At 35.2% G+C, this 17,940-nt stretch overlaps 4 protein-coding genes across 5 annotated transcripts; 3 read left to right on the plus strand and 1 right to left on the minus strand.

Annotated features, from left to right (window-relative positions):
- The first annotated feature begins 418 nt into the window (after positions 1 to 418).
- LOC133697040 (UPF0481 protein At3g47200-like) lies at positions 419 to 2,450 on the plus strand. 2 transcript variants are annotated; one of them, XM_062119364.1, is made up of 2 exons: positions 419 to 746; positions 966 to 2,450. In XM_062119364.1, exon 2 carries the CDS (start codon positions 1,074 to 1,076, stop codon positions 2,391 to 2,393), a length of 1,320 nt encoding a protein of 439 aa, XP_061975348.1. In that variant the 5' UTR covers positions 419 to 746; positions 966 to 1,073; the 3' UTR covers positions 2,394 to 2,450. The 2 variants fall into 2 exon arrangements, with proteins under 2 accessions (XP_061975348.1, XP_061975350.1); XM_062119366.1 differs by having other exon boundaries at positions 1,052 to 2,450.
- Positions 2,451 to 6,027: 3,577 nt separating this feature from the next.
- Positions 6,028 to 7,879, plus strand: LOC133697053 (universal stress protein PHOS32). The gene is made up of 4 exons (XM_062119386.1): positions 6,028 to 6,296; positions 6,710 to 6,819; positions 6,940 to 7,058; positions 7,622 to 7,879. Exons 1-4 carry the CDS (start codon positions 6,119 to 6,121, stop codon positions 7,707 to 7,709), a joined length of 495 nt encoding a protein of 164 aa, XP_061975370.1. The 5' UTR covers positions 6,028 to 6,118; the 3' UTR covers positions 7,710 to 7,879.
- A 936-nt stretch (positions 7,880 to 8,815) lies between these two features.
- On the plus strand, positions 8,816 to 10,521 carry LOC133697054 (uncharacterized). Its single transcript, XM_062119387.1, has 4 exons — positions 8,816 to 9,609; positions 9,689 to 9,775; positions 9,866 to 9,992; positions 10,168 to 10,521. Exons 1-4 carry the CDS (start codon positions 9,502 to 9,504, stop codon positions 10,233 to 10,235), a joined length of 390 nt encoding a protein of 129 aa, XP_061975371.1. The 5' UTR covers positions 8,816 to 9,501; the 3' UTR covers positions 10,236 to 10,521.
- A 294-nt stretch (positions 10,522 to 10,815) lies between these two features.
- On the minus strand, positions 10,816 to 12,921 carry LOC133697052 (ubiquitin-conjugating enzyme E2 32-like). Its single transcript, XM_062119385.1, has 5 exons — positions 12,660 to 12,921; positions 12,457 to 12,588; positions 12,270 to 12,354; positions 11,555 to 11,718; positions 10,816 to 11,475 (listed from the first exon to the last, which is right to left on the minus strand). The coding sequence occupies exons 1-5, from the start codon at positions 12,768 to 12,770 to the stop codon at positions 11,041 to 11,043; spliced, it is 927 nt and encodes a 308-aa protein (XP_061975369.1). The 5' UTR covers positions 12,771 to 12,921; the 3' UTR covers positions 10,816 to 11,040.
- Between the last annotated feature and the right edge of the window lie 5,019 nt (positions 12,922 to 17,940).

Raw genomic sequence — 17,940 nt, forward strand, 5'->3', positions numbered from 1 at the left:
CTTTTAACCACTACTGCTGCTAGAGTTTTGTTCTGATAGGATCTTCAAAACACTGATCAGCGCTCGCAGCCTATCCCGTATGTTCAGGCCATAGAGAGCTTCCACAAGAGACTGCTGGAACTCAAAGCCATTCTCCCCAACAGGATACTATTAACAGCCAAAAGTCAAAGTATCAGTAATTCCAGCATGTCATGATTATGCAGGTTTCTGCTTTCACCCCCTCCCCTGGTTCAGGCAACAAAGCAGAACCTCAGGTTTCCATGTTGTGAGTTTTTACATTCTTTAAAAACAATCAAGTGGATACAATTATTATTAAACAAACTCTTCTAAACAGCATCGATGCCTTTCTGCTTGTCTTGATTTCTTTTCTTTTATTTTTTTTTATATTTTCACTCACGTTTCCTTGGGACAAAATTTCTGTAATAAAAGGTAAAGAACTGTCACTAAATTCTTGGATTTGCTCTTAAGTAATCAGTTTAACTTTATTTTGAATGAAGCCACACGCTTTCTGCAACAGTTCCCAGGATGCCTTTCTGCTTGGAATGCAGACACTAATAATCTATTCCTTTCATTCACCAAGTCATCTTGGATTCTTTTATATCTACATCTACTAAACTCAACATTATAGCAAATGAATACCTTTTACTTTGGCATCTGGTAGTGGCCGAGTAAACACCATAAGGGCTAGGTCAGCTTCTCCTTGTTGGAAGTAATTCCTCGAGAAACTCTACAGCCACAACAGCAAGGTACGTGGCCCTAAAACATACTTTTTTTCATTTTCCTTGTGAGGTTTTGCTTCCACATAGCGTGTCTAAATTGCCAAAAAGTATATCAAGCAAACCCATGCAAGCAAACTTTTTTTTACCTGCTGAGAAGGCCCGGGGGGGATTAAACAGGAACTTAAGAACCTGGATTGTTTTAAGATCCAGATTTCTGTTTTGAGTATCTTTTTCCATCTAATGCAGTATCAAAAAAAAAATCTGCTACCTGTCAAGAAACCGATAATCTCACCAGTTGTAGAGGAGACATTTTCACAAAGCTGCAATTGCAGGTTGCTTTGAGTTCATTTGACCATGGAGATTTTCGATTCATCTGCAAGGCAGACGCGAAACGGAGACCATATTTCAATTGACATCAGGCATGGCGACCATCTCTTAGCTTCTATCAGAAGAAAAATGGAGACGATTTCTTGTTCGCATTCCATTTGCAGGGTCAAGGAAAACATTCGCAATGCAAATGAGAAGGCATACATCCCTGACAAAGTTTCAATTGGTCCATACCACCATGGCAAGCAAGGATTGGAAACCATGGAAGAGCACAAGTGGCGGTACATGTATGCACTCCTCAGTCGAAAGCCAGACCTGGAAGCATCCCTGGATGATTGTCTCACAGCTCTAAGGGAGGTGGAACATAGAGCACGTGCATGCTATGAAGAAGAGATCAACGTCACAGATGATGAATTCCTGCAAATGATGTTAGTTGATGGTTGTTTCATCATTGAACTCTTCCTGAAGTACTCTATAAAGAGTTTAAGACGCCGCAATGATCCTGTATTCACCACTCCTGGAATGCTCTTCGATTTGAGATCCAATTTGATGTTACTAGAAAATCAAATTCCCTTATTCATTCTTCAAAGACTATTTGAAGTGGTCCCAACTCCTAAACAATGCACGCATTCCCTCGCCACGCTCGCCTTTCATTTCTTCAAGTATATGATTCCAGGAGATCCACAAATCCATCAGCAGAAGTTTAACCAGGAAGGGAACCATATACTCGACTTAATCTGCCACTGTCTGCTTCCAAGATACCCAAGAGTGCCGGGAACCAAGTCAGATCAGAAACATTTTCGTTGCGCAACAGAACTCCAAGCAGCAGGAATTAGGATCAAGAGGGCCAGAACAAAAAACTTATTGGACATAAAGTTTGTCAGCGGAGTCCTTGAAATCCCAAATGTACTAATCCATCAATACACGGAAAGTCTCTTCAAGAATCTCATTGCGCTAGAGCATTGTTCAGGTGACAGCGTGCAACACATCACCTCCTACGTTTTTCTCATGAAGAGCCTAATTGGAAGTGACGAAGATGTGAAGTTACTTAAAAAAAAAGACATTCTCACAAACTATGATGTCACCGAGAAAGAGGTTGCTAAACTGTTTGAGAAGTCATGTGAGGAGGTGAATTTGAGTGAATCTTATTATGATGGGTTGTTTGAACAAGTGAAAGGGCATAAAAGCACCAGGACGACTTGGCATCTACGGTTTGAGGAATTTAAGCGAAGTTATCGTAGAAATCCTATGCGACGTTTAGTTGTTCTTGTTTCAATTTGGGCCTTCTGTCTCGCCCTTGTAGGAACCTTAGTTTCCGTACTTATTGTTGTTCTTCATCGTTTTTAGAATTTCTTAAGCATCTTAAATCTTGCTAATTACCATTTGATGGCTTAAATGTTGCTATTTACCATTTGATGAAAATGTTAATAAAATAATTCCTTTTCAAGTGTTTTCAATTATCCTTCATTTCACTCTTGTACATAGCCATAAATTTTACACAGGCAAACTTCAAAAACCCATTACACGACCGACGAAGATCCCAACAGAAGAAAGCTTCCATATATCTTGATTACAAATAAATCAAAGCCCATAAATAAATGAGAGATTTTAAAAACAAGTCAGGTGGAGGCTACACAGTGATAAGAACGTTGAAGGAGGACCCAAGACAGGGTGGATTAGAGTTTCCACTGAGGCTGCTCTCCGACGTTAGTCGCGATTCTCGCGTGGCGTAGAAAAGACTAGACTCCCGGCCCTCCCCGAGTGAAAGTTGCCACTTGGCCAGATGATCTGTTTATTTTCCGCTTACAGAGCGTGCAACTGTGCACGGTTGTCTCGCACCGAATTACGGGTGATAATTGTGTATTTGACTAACTAACCTAGATTAATTAATTTTAATCTAGATTGATTTATTATATTATTTCTTAATATTTTAAAACGATATTCATTCTGTTGTTTTTTTAATATTTTGAAAATTTTCTTTCAATACATGTCAGATTTTGAATTTATAAATTATTTTTAATATATATATATATATTAATAATATTTAAATATTTTTATTGCATTTGAAAAAATAAATGACATGCGACATAACACCTACCAGTCTAGTTAATTAAAAAAAAAGTGGACAAGTCGCTGGAGTCGAGGGCCTGTATCCGAAGGGAAGCCCATTGACATGGATACCAAATATTGATCAAAACCAATTATCAATTAAACCAAATATTGATTTTTTTTATTCATATCTTATACGTGTAATGTTATTATAAGAATGAGGTCCATTATAAGAGCATATAGTATTATGTGGAACTTAATATCTAGTTTCTAATTAATATATTATTAAAGAGGCACAGAGAAGTGGCGACACACCACTACTCGTCCCCAATAATTTTGTTGGTGTGAGTACAAGTTGCAAAAATCAATCTATTTCCATTTTTGTGATTTTTTTTAAAAAAACTTGTATTTTTTCTTGATTTTATTATTCAGTATTGAATTAATAATAAATTATTTTTTATATTTTTTTATCATGTATTAAGCTAAAAAAAATAATTTGACCAGTAAAATTCATAATTCTAGTGAAAACTTTTGCAGGTTGACTAGAGTTAATCTAGTTTATTTCTTTGTTTTTTTTGTTGTCATTTTTACTTTGAACTTGTCAAGCTAGAAAGATCATGTTAAGACAATTCTCACACAATTTAATTTTAAATCTTGATTAAGTAAAGACTTGGGTGGAGAGTTATCAAATTTGAATTATTATATCAAATTTAATAATAATGGCTAAAATTTTCAAATAATTTAAAAAAAAATTTATTTCAATTTTTTTTAATCCAACTCACTGATGGTAAGAGGGCGGGAAATAAATTAATATAAGATAAACTCACATCAATAAACTTAAATCAAGTTCGATTCATAGTTAGCTGAACTTGCTGTCGTTAACGTTAGAAAAATAATAATCCTGCAGGTTCTATAAATTCACAACTCAACACAGTTGGATTACTAGTCACCATAAGTGAACTCCATTAATTACTGACAAACTTGTTTATAGTTTTTTAAAATATTTTTTATTTAAAAATATATTAAAATAATATCTTTTATTTTTAAAATTTATTTTTGATATCAGTATATCAAAACAATTTATAAATATTAAAAAATAGTTTGAAACATGAAAAAAAAAATTCAATTTCTCTCAAAAATATTTTTAAAACATAAAAACAAACATGTTCAGTTACAATGAGAGATAATTGCAAGAATTTATAGTTCAGGACTAGTGAGTGTCATGCATGGATGGATGCCTTGTTTTTAGTTAAAACTAGATCATTGGTGCATGCTTTGTCGTGTTAGATCAAAGCTTTTTAATGTTAAAAAAAGATCTCAGGTAAATGATAATGTATTTCTCTGGCAGAAAAATAAAAAATTTTCCATGTGGGGGTAGAGTCAATGTAACTTGATTGACATGGTGAGTTCAAAATAACTTGAATGACCAATAAAAACATAGTTTGATACAAAAAAACTCTAGGACATCATCTTTTTTTAAGTATTGAAATGACAACATATTAGATTAACTCGAGTTTAGGTTGTCAAATCCACAACCATGGTCATTAAACAATGATAACCCCATAAAAAAAAAGTCGAACCAAATTATAAAACATAATTCACAATCAATCAAATGTTGAAGGAAGAGATTGAAAAAAAAAACAATAAAAAAGAGAATCTAAAGAAAACCTCAAGTTAACTTGTCAACCCGCAACCCAGATTATAAGATCAAGATAACCTCATATAAAGCAAATCAAAATAAATTATAAAACTTAATTCATAATCAACTTAGTGTTGCATAATAAAATAAAAAAATCAATTTTTTTAAAAATAAAAAACTCAAGTTAACTCGGCAAATCCATGTCATGGGTCACAAGACTAGAATAATCTCATAGAAAGCAAATTGAAAAATCAACCCAAGTTAACAAGGGTTAACCTGCGAAACCCGTGATCTAGGTTATGAGACTGGAATACCCCCGTAGAAAGCAAATCAAAATAAATTATGAAGTAGAATTCTATTTCAACCCAATATTGAAGGGTAAGAATGAAAAAAAATCAATTAAAACATTATAAGAAACTATACGAGTCAACTCGAGTTAACTTGCCAAACCAATGACACAAGTTATGAGACTGAGATAATCTTGTAGAAAACAAACCGAAATAATAACTTAGGTCAACCTTGGTTAACCCGTTAAATCTATAATCCGAGTTATGAGGTTGAGATAGCCTCATTCATATAAGCAATTTGAAACAAATTGTGCACACAATTTTCAATTAACTAAATGTTTGAGTGGTGAAATTATTTAAAAAAAAATAATTAGAAAAATGATTAAAATTAACTTATGTTAACCTTCAAAACTTGTGATTTGAGTTATAAAATTGGAATAACCTCATAAAAAGTAAATTAAAATAAATCACGAAGTCTGATTCACAATCAACGAAATATTAAAGGATAAAATTAAAAAAAATAATTAAAACAAAATGAGTCAATTGGGTTAATTGTTAAGTTTATAACATAAATTATAAGACTTAGATAACCTTTAAAAAGTAAATCAAAACAAATTGCGAAAATCAATTCTTAACAAATTAAATGTTGAACGGTATAATTAAAATTGAAAAAAAAAAGTTAAACAGTTAAATTTATAACTTATATTATGAGATTATGATAACCTCGTAACAAAATAAATAGAAAAAAATTATAAAATTTAATTTCTAACAAATTAATTATTAAAAAAAATATAAAAAATAAAAATAAAAAAAATAAAATTTTGTGATGTGGTGTATAAATAAAAAAAATATTTTCTTAAGTGTTCTGCTAACTAATAATTAACATTAAAAAAAGAATACAGATAAAAAACTATTAAAACTAATAACGTGGAGGTTCACCTCTTTGGTGCTCTGTTAATAATAATAATTGATTAACATTACCGTGGTCTTTGGAATATCATAAGAGGTTGAGAAGAGAGAGAAGAAAAAGAAAACCAAAACTGACCACCAGAGAGAGAGAGAGAGAGAGAGAGAGAGAGAGAGAGAGAGAGAGAGAGATGGCAGGAGAGAAGATAGTGGGTGTAGCCGTTGATTTCTCATCATGCAGCAGGAAAGCACTAAAATGGGCCGCGGATAACATTATCCGTGACGGGGATCACCTTGTCCTGGTCATTGTACAACCTGAAGGTTACTATGAAGATGGCGAGATGCAGCTCTGGGAAGTCACCGGATCACGTATGTATCTTCTCTGTCTCTTCTTCTGTTTTTTTTTTAATATGTTACTTTCTGTTTGTTTTCCGGGAAAATCTTTCATTTTTGAAAGAAAAATGCGTTGTCGTGTGATATTAGGACGATTCGTCTAAGGATGGAATATTCCATCGGTTGTTTTGTTCTTAGTATTTTTCTTTCCTTTGATGTTCATCTCTTCCTTTTCCTTTTATATTTGTTATTTTCTTGGAAATTCTGACTCTTCAAATTAACAAAAAGGAAAAGTTTCAATTTAATTTGGATAATTTGACTGCCATTTTACTGGGTTTGATGTAATGGGAGTTTTGTGATTGTTATATCTGTTGACCGTTGGTCATATTTTGTGCTTGTGTTATTTATCTTGATTCTAAAGGGTGTTCGTTTACTTGCTTTCTCTGCAGCTATGATCCCTCTATCAGAGTTTTCTGATCCCGTGACCATGAAGAAATACGGGTTGAAGCCTGATCCTGAAACTCTTGATCTTCTCAACACTGTTGCTCACCAGAAAGAGGTTTGTATATAAGCATAATCATCGTCAAAATCATGGATTAATCATTAATTAAGTTAATTATTGTGATAATATTGCAAGTCCTAAAATAGAGTATTAACCATGTTGTCGAATTGTAAGTAGATCGTTGTGGTGCTGAAGATCTACTGGGGAGACCCTCGTGAAAAGATATGTGAAGCAATTGATAAGATCCCTTTGAGTTGCCTTGTAATTGGCAACAGAGGACTTGGCAAGGTTAAGAGGTACAATAATCCCATCATAGATTTGGCTTCAATTCGTTGATTCATTAAACTGTAACGTGGATTCTTTATATTTTCTGTGTTTGTCTTCAATGGAAATCAATTTAATTCTTGTGATGTCGCATACTTTCAATTGGCTAATGATGAGAAATCAATGAGCCAAGATATGAAGCATGTTAGACCTTTTCAATTTGGACTTTGCAGGCAAGAATGTTTTAGATAAGGTTTTCCTATCCTGTTTGTTCACTGCATATGATCCACAGTGATGGACGGAAAGAATTTTCTGAGGCGCATCGAATTTTTCTTTTTCCACGTCTAGTATTGAAAAGAAAACTGCTTTTAAACAATGGGCCCAAGTGCTGTTTTCCTTTTTTCGTGCTTGTGGTCAGATCTCTAATGGTAGTGATATAGAAAGAGATGGAGGTAGATATTCTGTGTTGAACTTGTAGCAGCTAGCGTTGTTTAAGTTCGTTTGGGCAATAATTGAGGTCCCTTGGCTGGACCGCCTGACCTAACCTGAGCATGGAATTTTTTTTTTTAATTGTTGTTTGTTTGTACTTTTGCAGGGCCATCATGGGTAGTGTAAGCAACTATGTGGTGAATAATGGATCCTGCCCAATTACTGTCGTGAAGCAGTCGGACCACGAACCGTAAGCCCATTTACCCTTTCCAAGAGGGATAATCGCTATGTTCTCTTTGGATTGAGCTTGGATTTCTTTAGCTGTCTAGGAGCTTAATTTGCATGGCATGTGAAATTCTGCTGTATCAAATAAGGATGTTGAATGTTGTTTGTTACTTGTTGAAGTTGGACAGATTTCCGAATAGTGTGTAGAGCTCACAGACCCCATCAAATGTTAACAGCTCTCTGCATTCTAAACATACATTAAGCGGAATTATCCAACGTGTGATGGTGCTAATAGATAGGCTCACCCACCATGTTAATAACGAGATCGATAGGAGCGATGGTTAAATCCTTCGTAGTATTCAGAGAGGATCGCTTCAAGTCAATATTCTAATCGACAAAACAATTGAGGTTGTTTTGTCGAAGGGCTATTTTTCGGTTAAATATTATACCATCGGGCACGCTCGGTTACAAGTTTTTTTTTTTTTTAAAAAAATACAAGTAGTTTCGAAAATATAAGACAAACCATGGTTAAACTCCGTGAAATAATGCTCGTTTCCTTCCAGCAAATCAACTTATTCAAGCCATGAATTCAAAAAATTTTATTTCTCACGATTTTATTCTTTTGTTATAGTATTTAATATGTAAGGGAATATGGGGTTAAATCAGAGGCTTTGATGCAAACAACCACTTCAACTTTCGCTTACGAAGTTAATTTATCTTCCGGTATACTTGTATCACTTCTTTCAAGAATATTAAGATGTTCTTTACAAGTTTTGATCCAGAAAAATATTTCAGGGACCGCCTTTTCTTGTCACTTGTTCCACTGATTTTACAAACTACAAACCTAATGTTCCAAATTCCAACACAACATACCAAGCTTAATCATATGGAATCTGAAAAATAATCAAAAGAAACTCCTTTACAATTCTTCGAAGGACTTGATATATGATTGCTGTAATCTTCTATCTCCCTTTCTCTCTTGACGAGGCCTCTTTCAAATTCCGTGCTATAATAATTCATAAGCTACTCATTAGGGTTATTCTAGTCTTACATTTGCCACAATAGCTTGTTGAATGTACTAATACCTTGGCTTTAAAAGAGCAATGGTCTTGATATAGTCTTCAAACTTCTCCACCCCTATTCCCCTTTTCAATAAATATCTATACCGTGTTTTTGTGGTGTAAACTGTGCATTAGTTGATGCTTACGTTTTGATGACGCTGATTCTAGGATTCTAGTTTTAAAAAGGGAAATTCTTCGGGAAGAAAGATGTCTGGTGAAAGTGTTGATGTGAACAGAACATTCCATTTTGAAGCAGTTCGCAAGAGTAATTAAGTTCCTAAGAGGCGTGCAATGGATGTGGAATTTGATGAAGATGATAACATAGACGAGGAAGTACGTTACCTTGGAAGACTCAGTGCTTATAAGGAGAGAAAAAGAGAGATATCAATGGTTTCAGATGGTAGGCAAGAGGATAAGGATTACGTGCAAGAAGAAGAACCAACATCAGTTGATGAACCTAGATACACAATCAAGAAGCTGGGATTCGTTGGAGGAAGGAATGAATCAACTACAATAACACATAATCAGGCTCTTCAGACAGCCAAAGATGGTTTTCTTGTTCCTGGCACCAGTCTTCTTGAGTTCTCAAATGGTTTACCTTCACCCCCTCCTAAAAGGGAGTGTTTCTCTGTCTCTATGTTCTTTGGATCAGTCTCATTTTACATCTTGGATAGGGAATGATATAAGATACAATTATTTTACACCTTGAGTAACAGTGGCTTGATGCTAAACCTATTTTATTTCCTTTATTGGTCTGTTGATGGCAGAACAAAAGACTAAGCTCTCTGAAGTAGAGCAGCAATTAAAGAAAGCTGAGGCTGCACAGAGGCGTATAATACAATCAACGAAGGCAGCTAGGGAGGCTGAGGTTTGCTAAGCATGCCATATGGTAGTTTTACAACTTATTGGCAATGGATGGGAGAACAGTCTAACTTCATATATTTTAGGCTGAGGCAATCAGAAAAATATGCTGCCTGGATTATGAAAGAAAGAAGGAAGAAAAGATTAAGAAGCGGCATGATGAAGTGGTTCAGGTATTTGGAAAATAGACAAGCAGCTTTTATCTTCTCCATCCCATGTTCTTTAGCAGCATTCTAATCAAGAATAAATTTTACCTGGTTCAGGCAAAGGCTGCCAAGATGGATCGCTTGGACCAAATACTGTTAGATGGGTCATTGGTCCGGCTGGAACAACGGTTATTTTCTCTGATGACATTGGTCTGCCACGCATATTTAATTCAGTGTCGTGCAGGTACAAGTTCACCTTCTCATCCCCCCAAGTTTTGTCTCTAGAATGCTCTGTAGACCGTAAATGTTGGCAATTTATTTTGCTCTGCAGACTGTAAGCATTGGCATTTTGTTGATTGTTAATTATAACTATCCTTAACTTTTTTGTGGGATTTACAATGTGGCGATTTGATTTGCAGTTATCCTCCACGACGTGAAAAATGTGCAGGTCCAAATTGTACAAATGCCTAGAAATATCGAGACTTGATGTCGAAGCTTCCCCTGTGTAGCCTCCATTGTTAAAACGCAACACATGAAAAGATGCAGCCTTTAATTGCCTGCTGATATCATAGCTGTTCTTCCCAGGTCACTGAAAGAAATCGATGGCTGTATATTTGGTAACCTTGTGTTGCTGCAAAGACAGCATGATTAGTCTCAGCGTGAGGTCGGTTTAGTCAAATATGATTTATAGCATTCCTTTGTCATATATTTTTCCTTTTCAAATATGAATGCACCCAGTCATTGAAAGAGAATTCTATGATTGTCCGGTTTCTCCTGGTAAAAATGTGTATGATTGTCCAGTTACATTACCCGATAGATTGTTTGGTGACTTTGGTCAAGGAGGGAGATCCGAATGTCAACAGATAAGTTAATTATGGCCGTCTAAGAGAATGGCTAAGACCCAAATTCAGTTCATTGCAGACTAGCCCTGATTCTCTGCTTTCGGCATGCACACATGTTCATCTCTTGCATTCCTCTAGTAGAAAAATGGCCGAGGATGGAAAATTGCGAGGTCCAACAACTTGGATGGTTAGGGTCCTGTGAAGTGCACACGATGGGGGATTACGTTTATTAGAGACGTTTACAACGATCAAATAAAGATAACTAAAATACTTACAAATTTGTCAATGTAAAGGTAACGCGCCTCCACATTATTAATTACAACAATGGAGTAAGTAAAACAGATCATGATATATACTAAGAAATACAAGCTCTCTGGATATAAAAATGCTGTGGGTTTTTCTCCCCGTCTTTCTTTTTTCTACAAATCGTTCAATGAAATATCACTGCTTCTAAGATCCATCCATGAAGAGAGCGCCATATCCGCTAGATTTCATAAACTTCTTCAGCAAAAGAACCACAATCGCAATGGTTAGTCCAACAGCAGCCCATGTGAACAACCGGTCATCAGCTGGTTTCTGAACCCTGGTCACTGGCCTTTGCAGTAGCTGATCACTTGGGTCTCTAGCAGGAATCTCTCTGGATACACTGGTTCCTGTAGGACTAGGGTTCACATTAACAGGAGCTTCATGCACTTCTTCGATGACCCTTTCACCTTCTTCCTGAATTTCACCAACTGCTGGATTTGGAAGCTCTTCAGCAGCAGCTGCTACTCCAGCATCTTGCGCCTGGGCTTCCCCCTCATTGTTGCCAGGGTGTTCTTCAGAACCCTGCACTGAGTTTTGTTGAGGAACAGATGGTGCCTTACCAACCATGTATTGATGAATCTGAGCCATCAAACAGTTCATTAGCACAAAATGTAACAAATGAAGAAAAACACAATTAAAAAAATAAGCTCCGACAAACCTCATCAATGAGTTTTTGACGCTCAGGAGTCCCAAATCTTGGTGCTGCTTCACGAGATTTAACAGCCAAAACACGCCTTTCCTCTTTCTTGTAGTCTAGTGAGCCCAATGCACCATTTGGGCTGGTAGGCATGAATGCAATAAGTGCTAGTAGAGCTGTTCGTACTGCCAACCACAATAACCAATACCATGAAACATTAGCCAAATGCAGGGCTACAGTATCAACACCTTTGAACTTTTAAAAAGTATCAGAGACTTGTGTCCTTGAGTGTTAGACCTAAGCAAGTGAAGAAAAAGGAAGCTCAAGGTTAACATTTTACACCAGGAATGACTTGTCATTCCAGTACACCAAGTCAGCCTTTTCCTAGTAAACATAAAAAATATGGCCACAGCCAGTTATATGTTAACATGAAGTAACAAACAGAGAAATATTAGTTCTTCAAGTAAACTGGATAAACAGATAGAGGCCAACAAAATTGTTCTTCTTCAACCAAGGCCTAAACATAGCCTAATCGTAGGGCACATTTCTGTGTATGATTGGATTGGCAAATCAAAATCGAACTCATTCACGCACTTCAATTAACTTAGTTCTAAAGAGAATTCGCCAAATCCTCTTTGCATACCAAATTTAATAAAATCGTCATTAATGCAACCTGATAATTTAGCTATCTATAAACATAATTTGATAAAGCCAACAATAGAAATTAAAAACTTACCACTCCACGATGGCTGCCAATGCTCAGGATGATGATTTGATATGCTTAAGCATATCTTCGTCTGCGTTTCGAAACGCCCATTTGGCTGTCAAAACAAATACAAGAACAAAAAAAGTCATCAACCCATTAAAAATTTCAAAAAAATAAAATAAAAAAGAACAAGGGTAAATTCTTCATGAGGTATTACCGTCAACAACATAAAAGAAGGAGGCTTAAATGGATACTCAGCAGGCAATTGAATCCTCCCATGATAAATCCCTCCTTCAAATTCAGTCTCTCCTGGTCCTCTTATAGCGAATTGCCACTCAAATATATTCTCCTATTAAAAATGAAAAAGAATATAACAAAAACACAAAATTAATAAATAATTTATTTTCAAATTGAACATACCTCAAGAGGGAGGCTCATGAAATCATCAGATGGGCTCGATTGCATCTCTCTAACTTCCTGTAAAATCCTCTTCACAGACGGATTTTTGAGGTTATACTTGTCCACTGCCATTACTTTCCTTTAGGTCGTCTAATCTGATCTGGTCGATCTACAAATACTACCGTTCGATTAGCTGACCAGAGACCGGTCGTATAGAGACTATTTAAGTTCTGTGCGTTGATAAGAACGGAGATTTACAGGAGAAGTTAAATAGATATTTGCATGTGTTGTGGAGCTGGAGCCAACGAAGACGACGATTTTTGTTGACACGTCATTCAATTCATAACTGGTCACGTGGCTTCCTGTTATTGGATCCCATAGCTTGAAGGCATTGTTTATGGGCTGGGGCTGCTTCGAATTGGGCCTCGCTGAAAGGACGGGGTCATGGATTGATTTTTTTCCTCGAAGTTTTAGGTGTTTGTTTACGCTGCTGCGCGGTTAAGCAAACCGCAGCTGTTAAGCGTTTGGTAACATAAAAACCATGCTTATTGTTTACGTGGGGCTGGCTAAAATAAATTAAAACCGCTTGTTTGCAAAAAGCAGCTCTTTGTTACTTTTTGCAAACATGCGGAATACAGTGGAGAAAGAACTCCACTGTTCACGCGAACAGTGGATTCACTCTCCACTGTTCTTGTTATTGTTCCGGATTGACCGGGTCTGGTTTAAAACTAAATGTATTGAACTGGGTTCGACCTAGTTAAAAAAATTATTTTTTTAATTGTGTTTTATTCAAAAAATTAAAAGGAGATCATTTGATGACGTAGTATTTGCAGAATTTAATTGCAATTCCAATTTTGTTCTTGCCGGGTCCGACCCAGTTAAAAAAAATTCAGTTTTTATTTTATTTTTTTAATTGAGTTTTATTCAAAAAATTAGAAGGAGATCATTTGATGATATAACATTTGCAGAATTTGATTGCAATCCAAATTTTGTTCTTGCCGGGTCCAACCCAGTTAAAAAAATTCAGTTTTTATTTTTATTTTTAATTGTGTTTTATTCAAAAAATTAGAAGGAGATCGTTTGATGACGTAGCATTTGCAGAATTTGATTGCAATCCTAATTTTATTTTTGATGATATTTTTACCTGATGTTGTTGTGCGTTTAATAAACTATGGAAAATGTAGTTCTTGTTGGATAGATTTCGAACGTGATGAAATTGCACGTAGTTTAATGGAATAATAAAAAAAATATTTGATATCAATATTATTTATTTTATGATGTAATAACAATAGTTAAATCTATAATATTTAAATTAAAAACCATCTATATATATAATTATAATTATTTTATAACTTTAATTTGAAAAATATTTTTTTTAATCAAATATATTAAACTACTTTTTGTTCAATTTCAATTTCAATCACAGTTTTAACCAAACATATATTTTTTCAAACCAACTTTAATTAAAAATATTTTTTATAAAATATTTTTTTTCAAATTATAACTATAATAACAACCTTAATATCAAACACGCTTTTAATACGAAGGATATGCTCGAGAATATGGTATTCTTGATGAAGTGTCAGCGAAAGTTGCCGTGAGGTTATGAAATGTTTGAAGTATTAGAAACTATTTTCTAGTATTTAGCTGAAAAATAAACTTAAAAATAATTTAATAATAGAAAACACTTTCTAATAACCTGCAAAAGTTGAAAAATTGATTAGTGATTTATTTCCAATCTTCCAAAATAGGATTTTCTTTGACATGTTAGACCATTAGATAACCCCATAGCCACAACTCTATTGCCCTCCTTCCTGATCTTCAATTTTTTTAAGTAAGAACCCTTCTTCCTGATCTTCCGTTTTTTTTCAAGTAAGAACAAGAAGAGGGAATACGCCTAGTGGGGACCGGTTCGAGCCAAAATTATTGCCCCATGGCATTGTTCGAGATCGAGGAACTTTCCGGTTGTCAGCATCGAGCCCAGGCATTCCAGGTATCATACCCACTGCACCAGGTATAGGACACAATGTGGGCTCCAGGATTGCCTTGTCAAATATTAGTGAGTTAACACCCTTTAAAATATGTGGTGTTGTAATTCCAGAATCGATCGGTTGCCCTTGGAGAAAATCAAGCTTCTATGGTGTCAATTTGTTTAATCCTTTCACTGTCTTCAAAATGGGTTCCTTCTAAGAGAAATTCCCTCTTCGAGCTATCCATAACACTTCAGCCTTGATCAGAGCAGGAGCAGACCCTACCCCTTGATCAGCATTGATTTGAGCCCTTGCAAACTCGAAGTTTAACTGGCCTTGCCTATTTGGAAACTCATTTCCTTGAATTGCTCCCTAAGATCTCTCCTCTGATCCAAGAGGTCCTGACCTACCAAGCCAATCACGGTAGTGTCTAGCTCATAATAACGACTTTGAGATTGAGGGCTGCCATCTTCGTGGCTCCAAATTTGATGGTCACCAACAAACTCAGACTCAATTTCTTATCTGATTTTCAGAATATCCTCTGGAATATTTTCTATCTCTTCAAGCTGCAAGTCGCCAGTCTTGAAGGAGGGAGAATATTGAGAAACATTAGAAAGAGAAGCATAAGCATGGTCAAAGAGAGGGGTGAAGAATCTAGTGCCACGTGAGCCATCACTGCTTCCTCCTCATGATCTCAAGTTTATCACCATATGATCTGCCCCATCAGGAACTGAGTTGTTGCGTCCTTCCCTCTCTGCTGCCTTATTGGCCATGAAAGACTTCAAAGTAGCCATTATAGTATCCAACCGCAAGCTAAATTGTTCATTCTTCTTGGTTTTCCCTGTTGCCATTTCTTATAGTTTTTCATGCAAGTGTTGTATCTGTTTGTCCACCTTCCTACCATGTTCTTCCACTGCTTTGATCCTATTGTTTTTCACCATGGATTACATCAGATGTGTTTACTGTCAAATTCTATTAGCGGCGAAGGACTCTTTGGCTCTGATACCAAGGTTCTCACCTTAACAAAGCTAAAGAACTTGAGAATTGAAGAGAGAATTAGAAGAAGAAAAGAAATTTAGGGAGACGTAGAAGAAAGAAAGGGGAGAGAGAACTAATTTCCCTCCCATCTAACTACCTAACACAATCCTAACTAACTCAACCACCCCGCTCCTAACTAACTTCACTGCACTTCTTCCTCTTCTGTAACTGTTGCCACTGTCCTGGTGTTCCTTCTGTCAACCAATCCCAGATTCGTAACAAATCCATATCTATCAATTTGAGGGGAGGTCCGTGAAACAAAAAGAAAATCAGCAAGGTTGCAGGTTCAGTTTTTTTTAGAGAGGGTAAACCTAAATTCCTAAACTATCAACATAAGAAAGCTAGGTTTAATGCAAATAATATATATATAAAATTTGTTAGTTGTTATTTGGTTTGATTAACGGCAGGCCATTCATGTCCGATTAATAGGATGTCTAGGAGTTTTTTTTTTTTTTTTTAAAAAAAAAACTTAGCCCCAAGAAATCCACAGGCCTCGAATCCAATGTCACGCGTTAGACCGGCAGACATATGCGACATGCCCAGCCCCTCCCAACCAATTTTTTTTTTCTTTTCTGTTATGCAACCTATAATTATTCAATCTCGAAGACCAAGGAAAGAGAACACATTGGGTTGTACCGACCAAAAATTCGAGAAAACATTGCTGCGCTCATACCGCACTCCATCTAATTGCTAGACCAAGCATAATACAGGTTTCTTTAATACCAGTATGATTTTTTATTGCTGCACTATGATATAATCACCTTGCAAATAGCCAAAGGCCAAAAATGTTGATAGTGATATCCCGTCTTGACCTGGTCTGGTCCTGTCTGGTTGTTTCATTGGATAATGACAACCCAGGTGAGTTTTCTTGAAGTCAGAGGACTAACCAAATGAAAAATGCAGACAAACCTGTCAGATTGGCAATTTCAATGTTAATTCTTGCAAATCTCTTTGATTCAGGCTACGTTGTTAGTTTCCTGTCCGTATTCCCATTTAATATTTCTAATTGTATATAAATATGCACACAAACACACGCGAACCATATTATTTGTCAAGCTGTGATACTTGTTGCTTAATTAATTACGCCTGTGTTCTTTTAGCTTTTGTACCATTCCTGGCTGAACCTTTCAAAAAATTTGCTGTTGACGCTTTCTTGAGAGTATGATATCAGCTTGAATTTGCCTTTGAATGCATTTTTTGGATTTTAATCCTTGTATTAAGCTCTTAAAAGAGTTTCTATCATATAAATGGACAAAATGTGTTGTTAATTTTCAAAGCAATGGTATCCAGTAGGCATTTGAATTATCAAGTTATTCAAATGACATGGTTTAGGCTGCCCGCCTGGTTTATATAGATGATTTTTAGAGCAGGGAACTTGTCCATTTGTCCAACTTATAATATGCAATACAAAGTGTACGTCATGATGAAGAAAGAATCAAGAATCAGAAGACTACAGAAACAACAATCTTGTTTTACAAAGCTAGTAATCAAGGCGGATCTAGGAATTTTTTTTATCCTAGGCTATTAAATAAATATATAAATATTTTTTAAGATTGATTATTAACTTATATACATGAATTTTTGAAGTTAGTAGTAAAGTTTTAATTCAAATACACTACCCAAAATATTAAAAAATAAATTTAAAAATACATAAAATTAAAGCGAAAGTAAAAATAAATTTACTATTAAAGTTACATCCTTTAATGTTTTGTGGAATATAATTCATCTATAATCGAATCTGAATCGATATTGTAACAACCCCTCAACCGGGATAAAATAACAATCTTATGTCAACTGAAAAACAAAGTAATTAAATTTTTTCTCTCTTTCATTTCCTCCTTCCTTCACTTGTTTCTTCCCTAAATTAGTGTTTTATAAGTTGAACTTTGTAAGTTTACGAGGTTATTCTTTTATTTTTTTTATTTTTTTCCTTAGATTTTTTTTTATGTTTTTCCCTTACTTTTTTCTATTTCTCTCTCGCCTTTTTTTTTTTTTTTTTTTTTTCTATTATGCTTCTGCCCAGTCGGCAACATGTAAAAGAAAGGAGGAGCTGATTTGTTTTATTTTTTAATGACAAATAACTATTTTACTCTTAATGAGTCATTTTGCTTTTATTTGACGGTCTTTTTTTTTGTTAGCACTACCAAGCTCCGTTCATTCTAAAATTTTAACCAGATTTTATTCAACATATTTTAAGATCCCTTGAAAAATTTCAGTTCGATCTGATGGTTGGATTGAAAATTACGTTCAATAACGTAAAACTTGTCAAATTATGATTTTTCATCATATTTCTA

This window comes from Populus nigra, chromosome 6, assembly GCF_951802175.1.
Source record: "Populus nigra chromosome 6, ddPopNigr1.1, whole genome shotgun sequence".
NCBI lineage: Eukaryota > Viridiplantae > Streptophyta > Magnoliopsida > Malpighiales > Salicaceae > Populus > Populus nigra.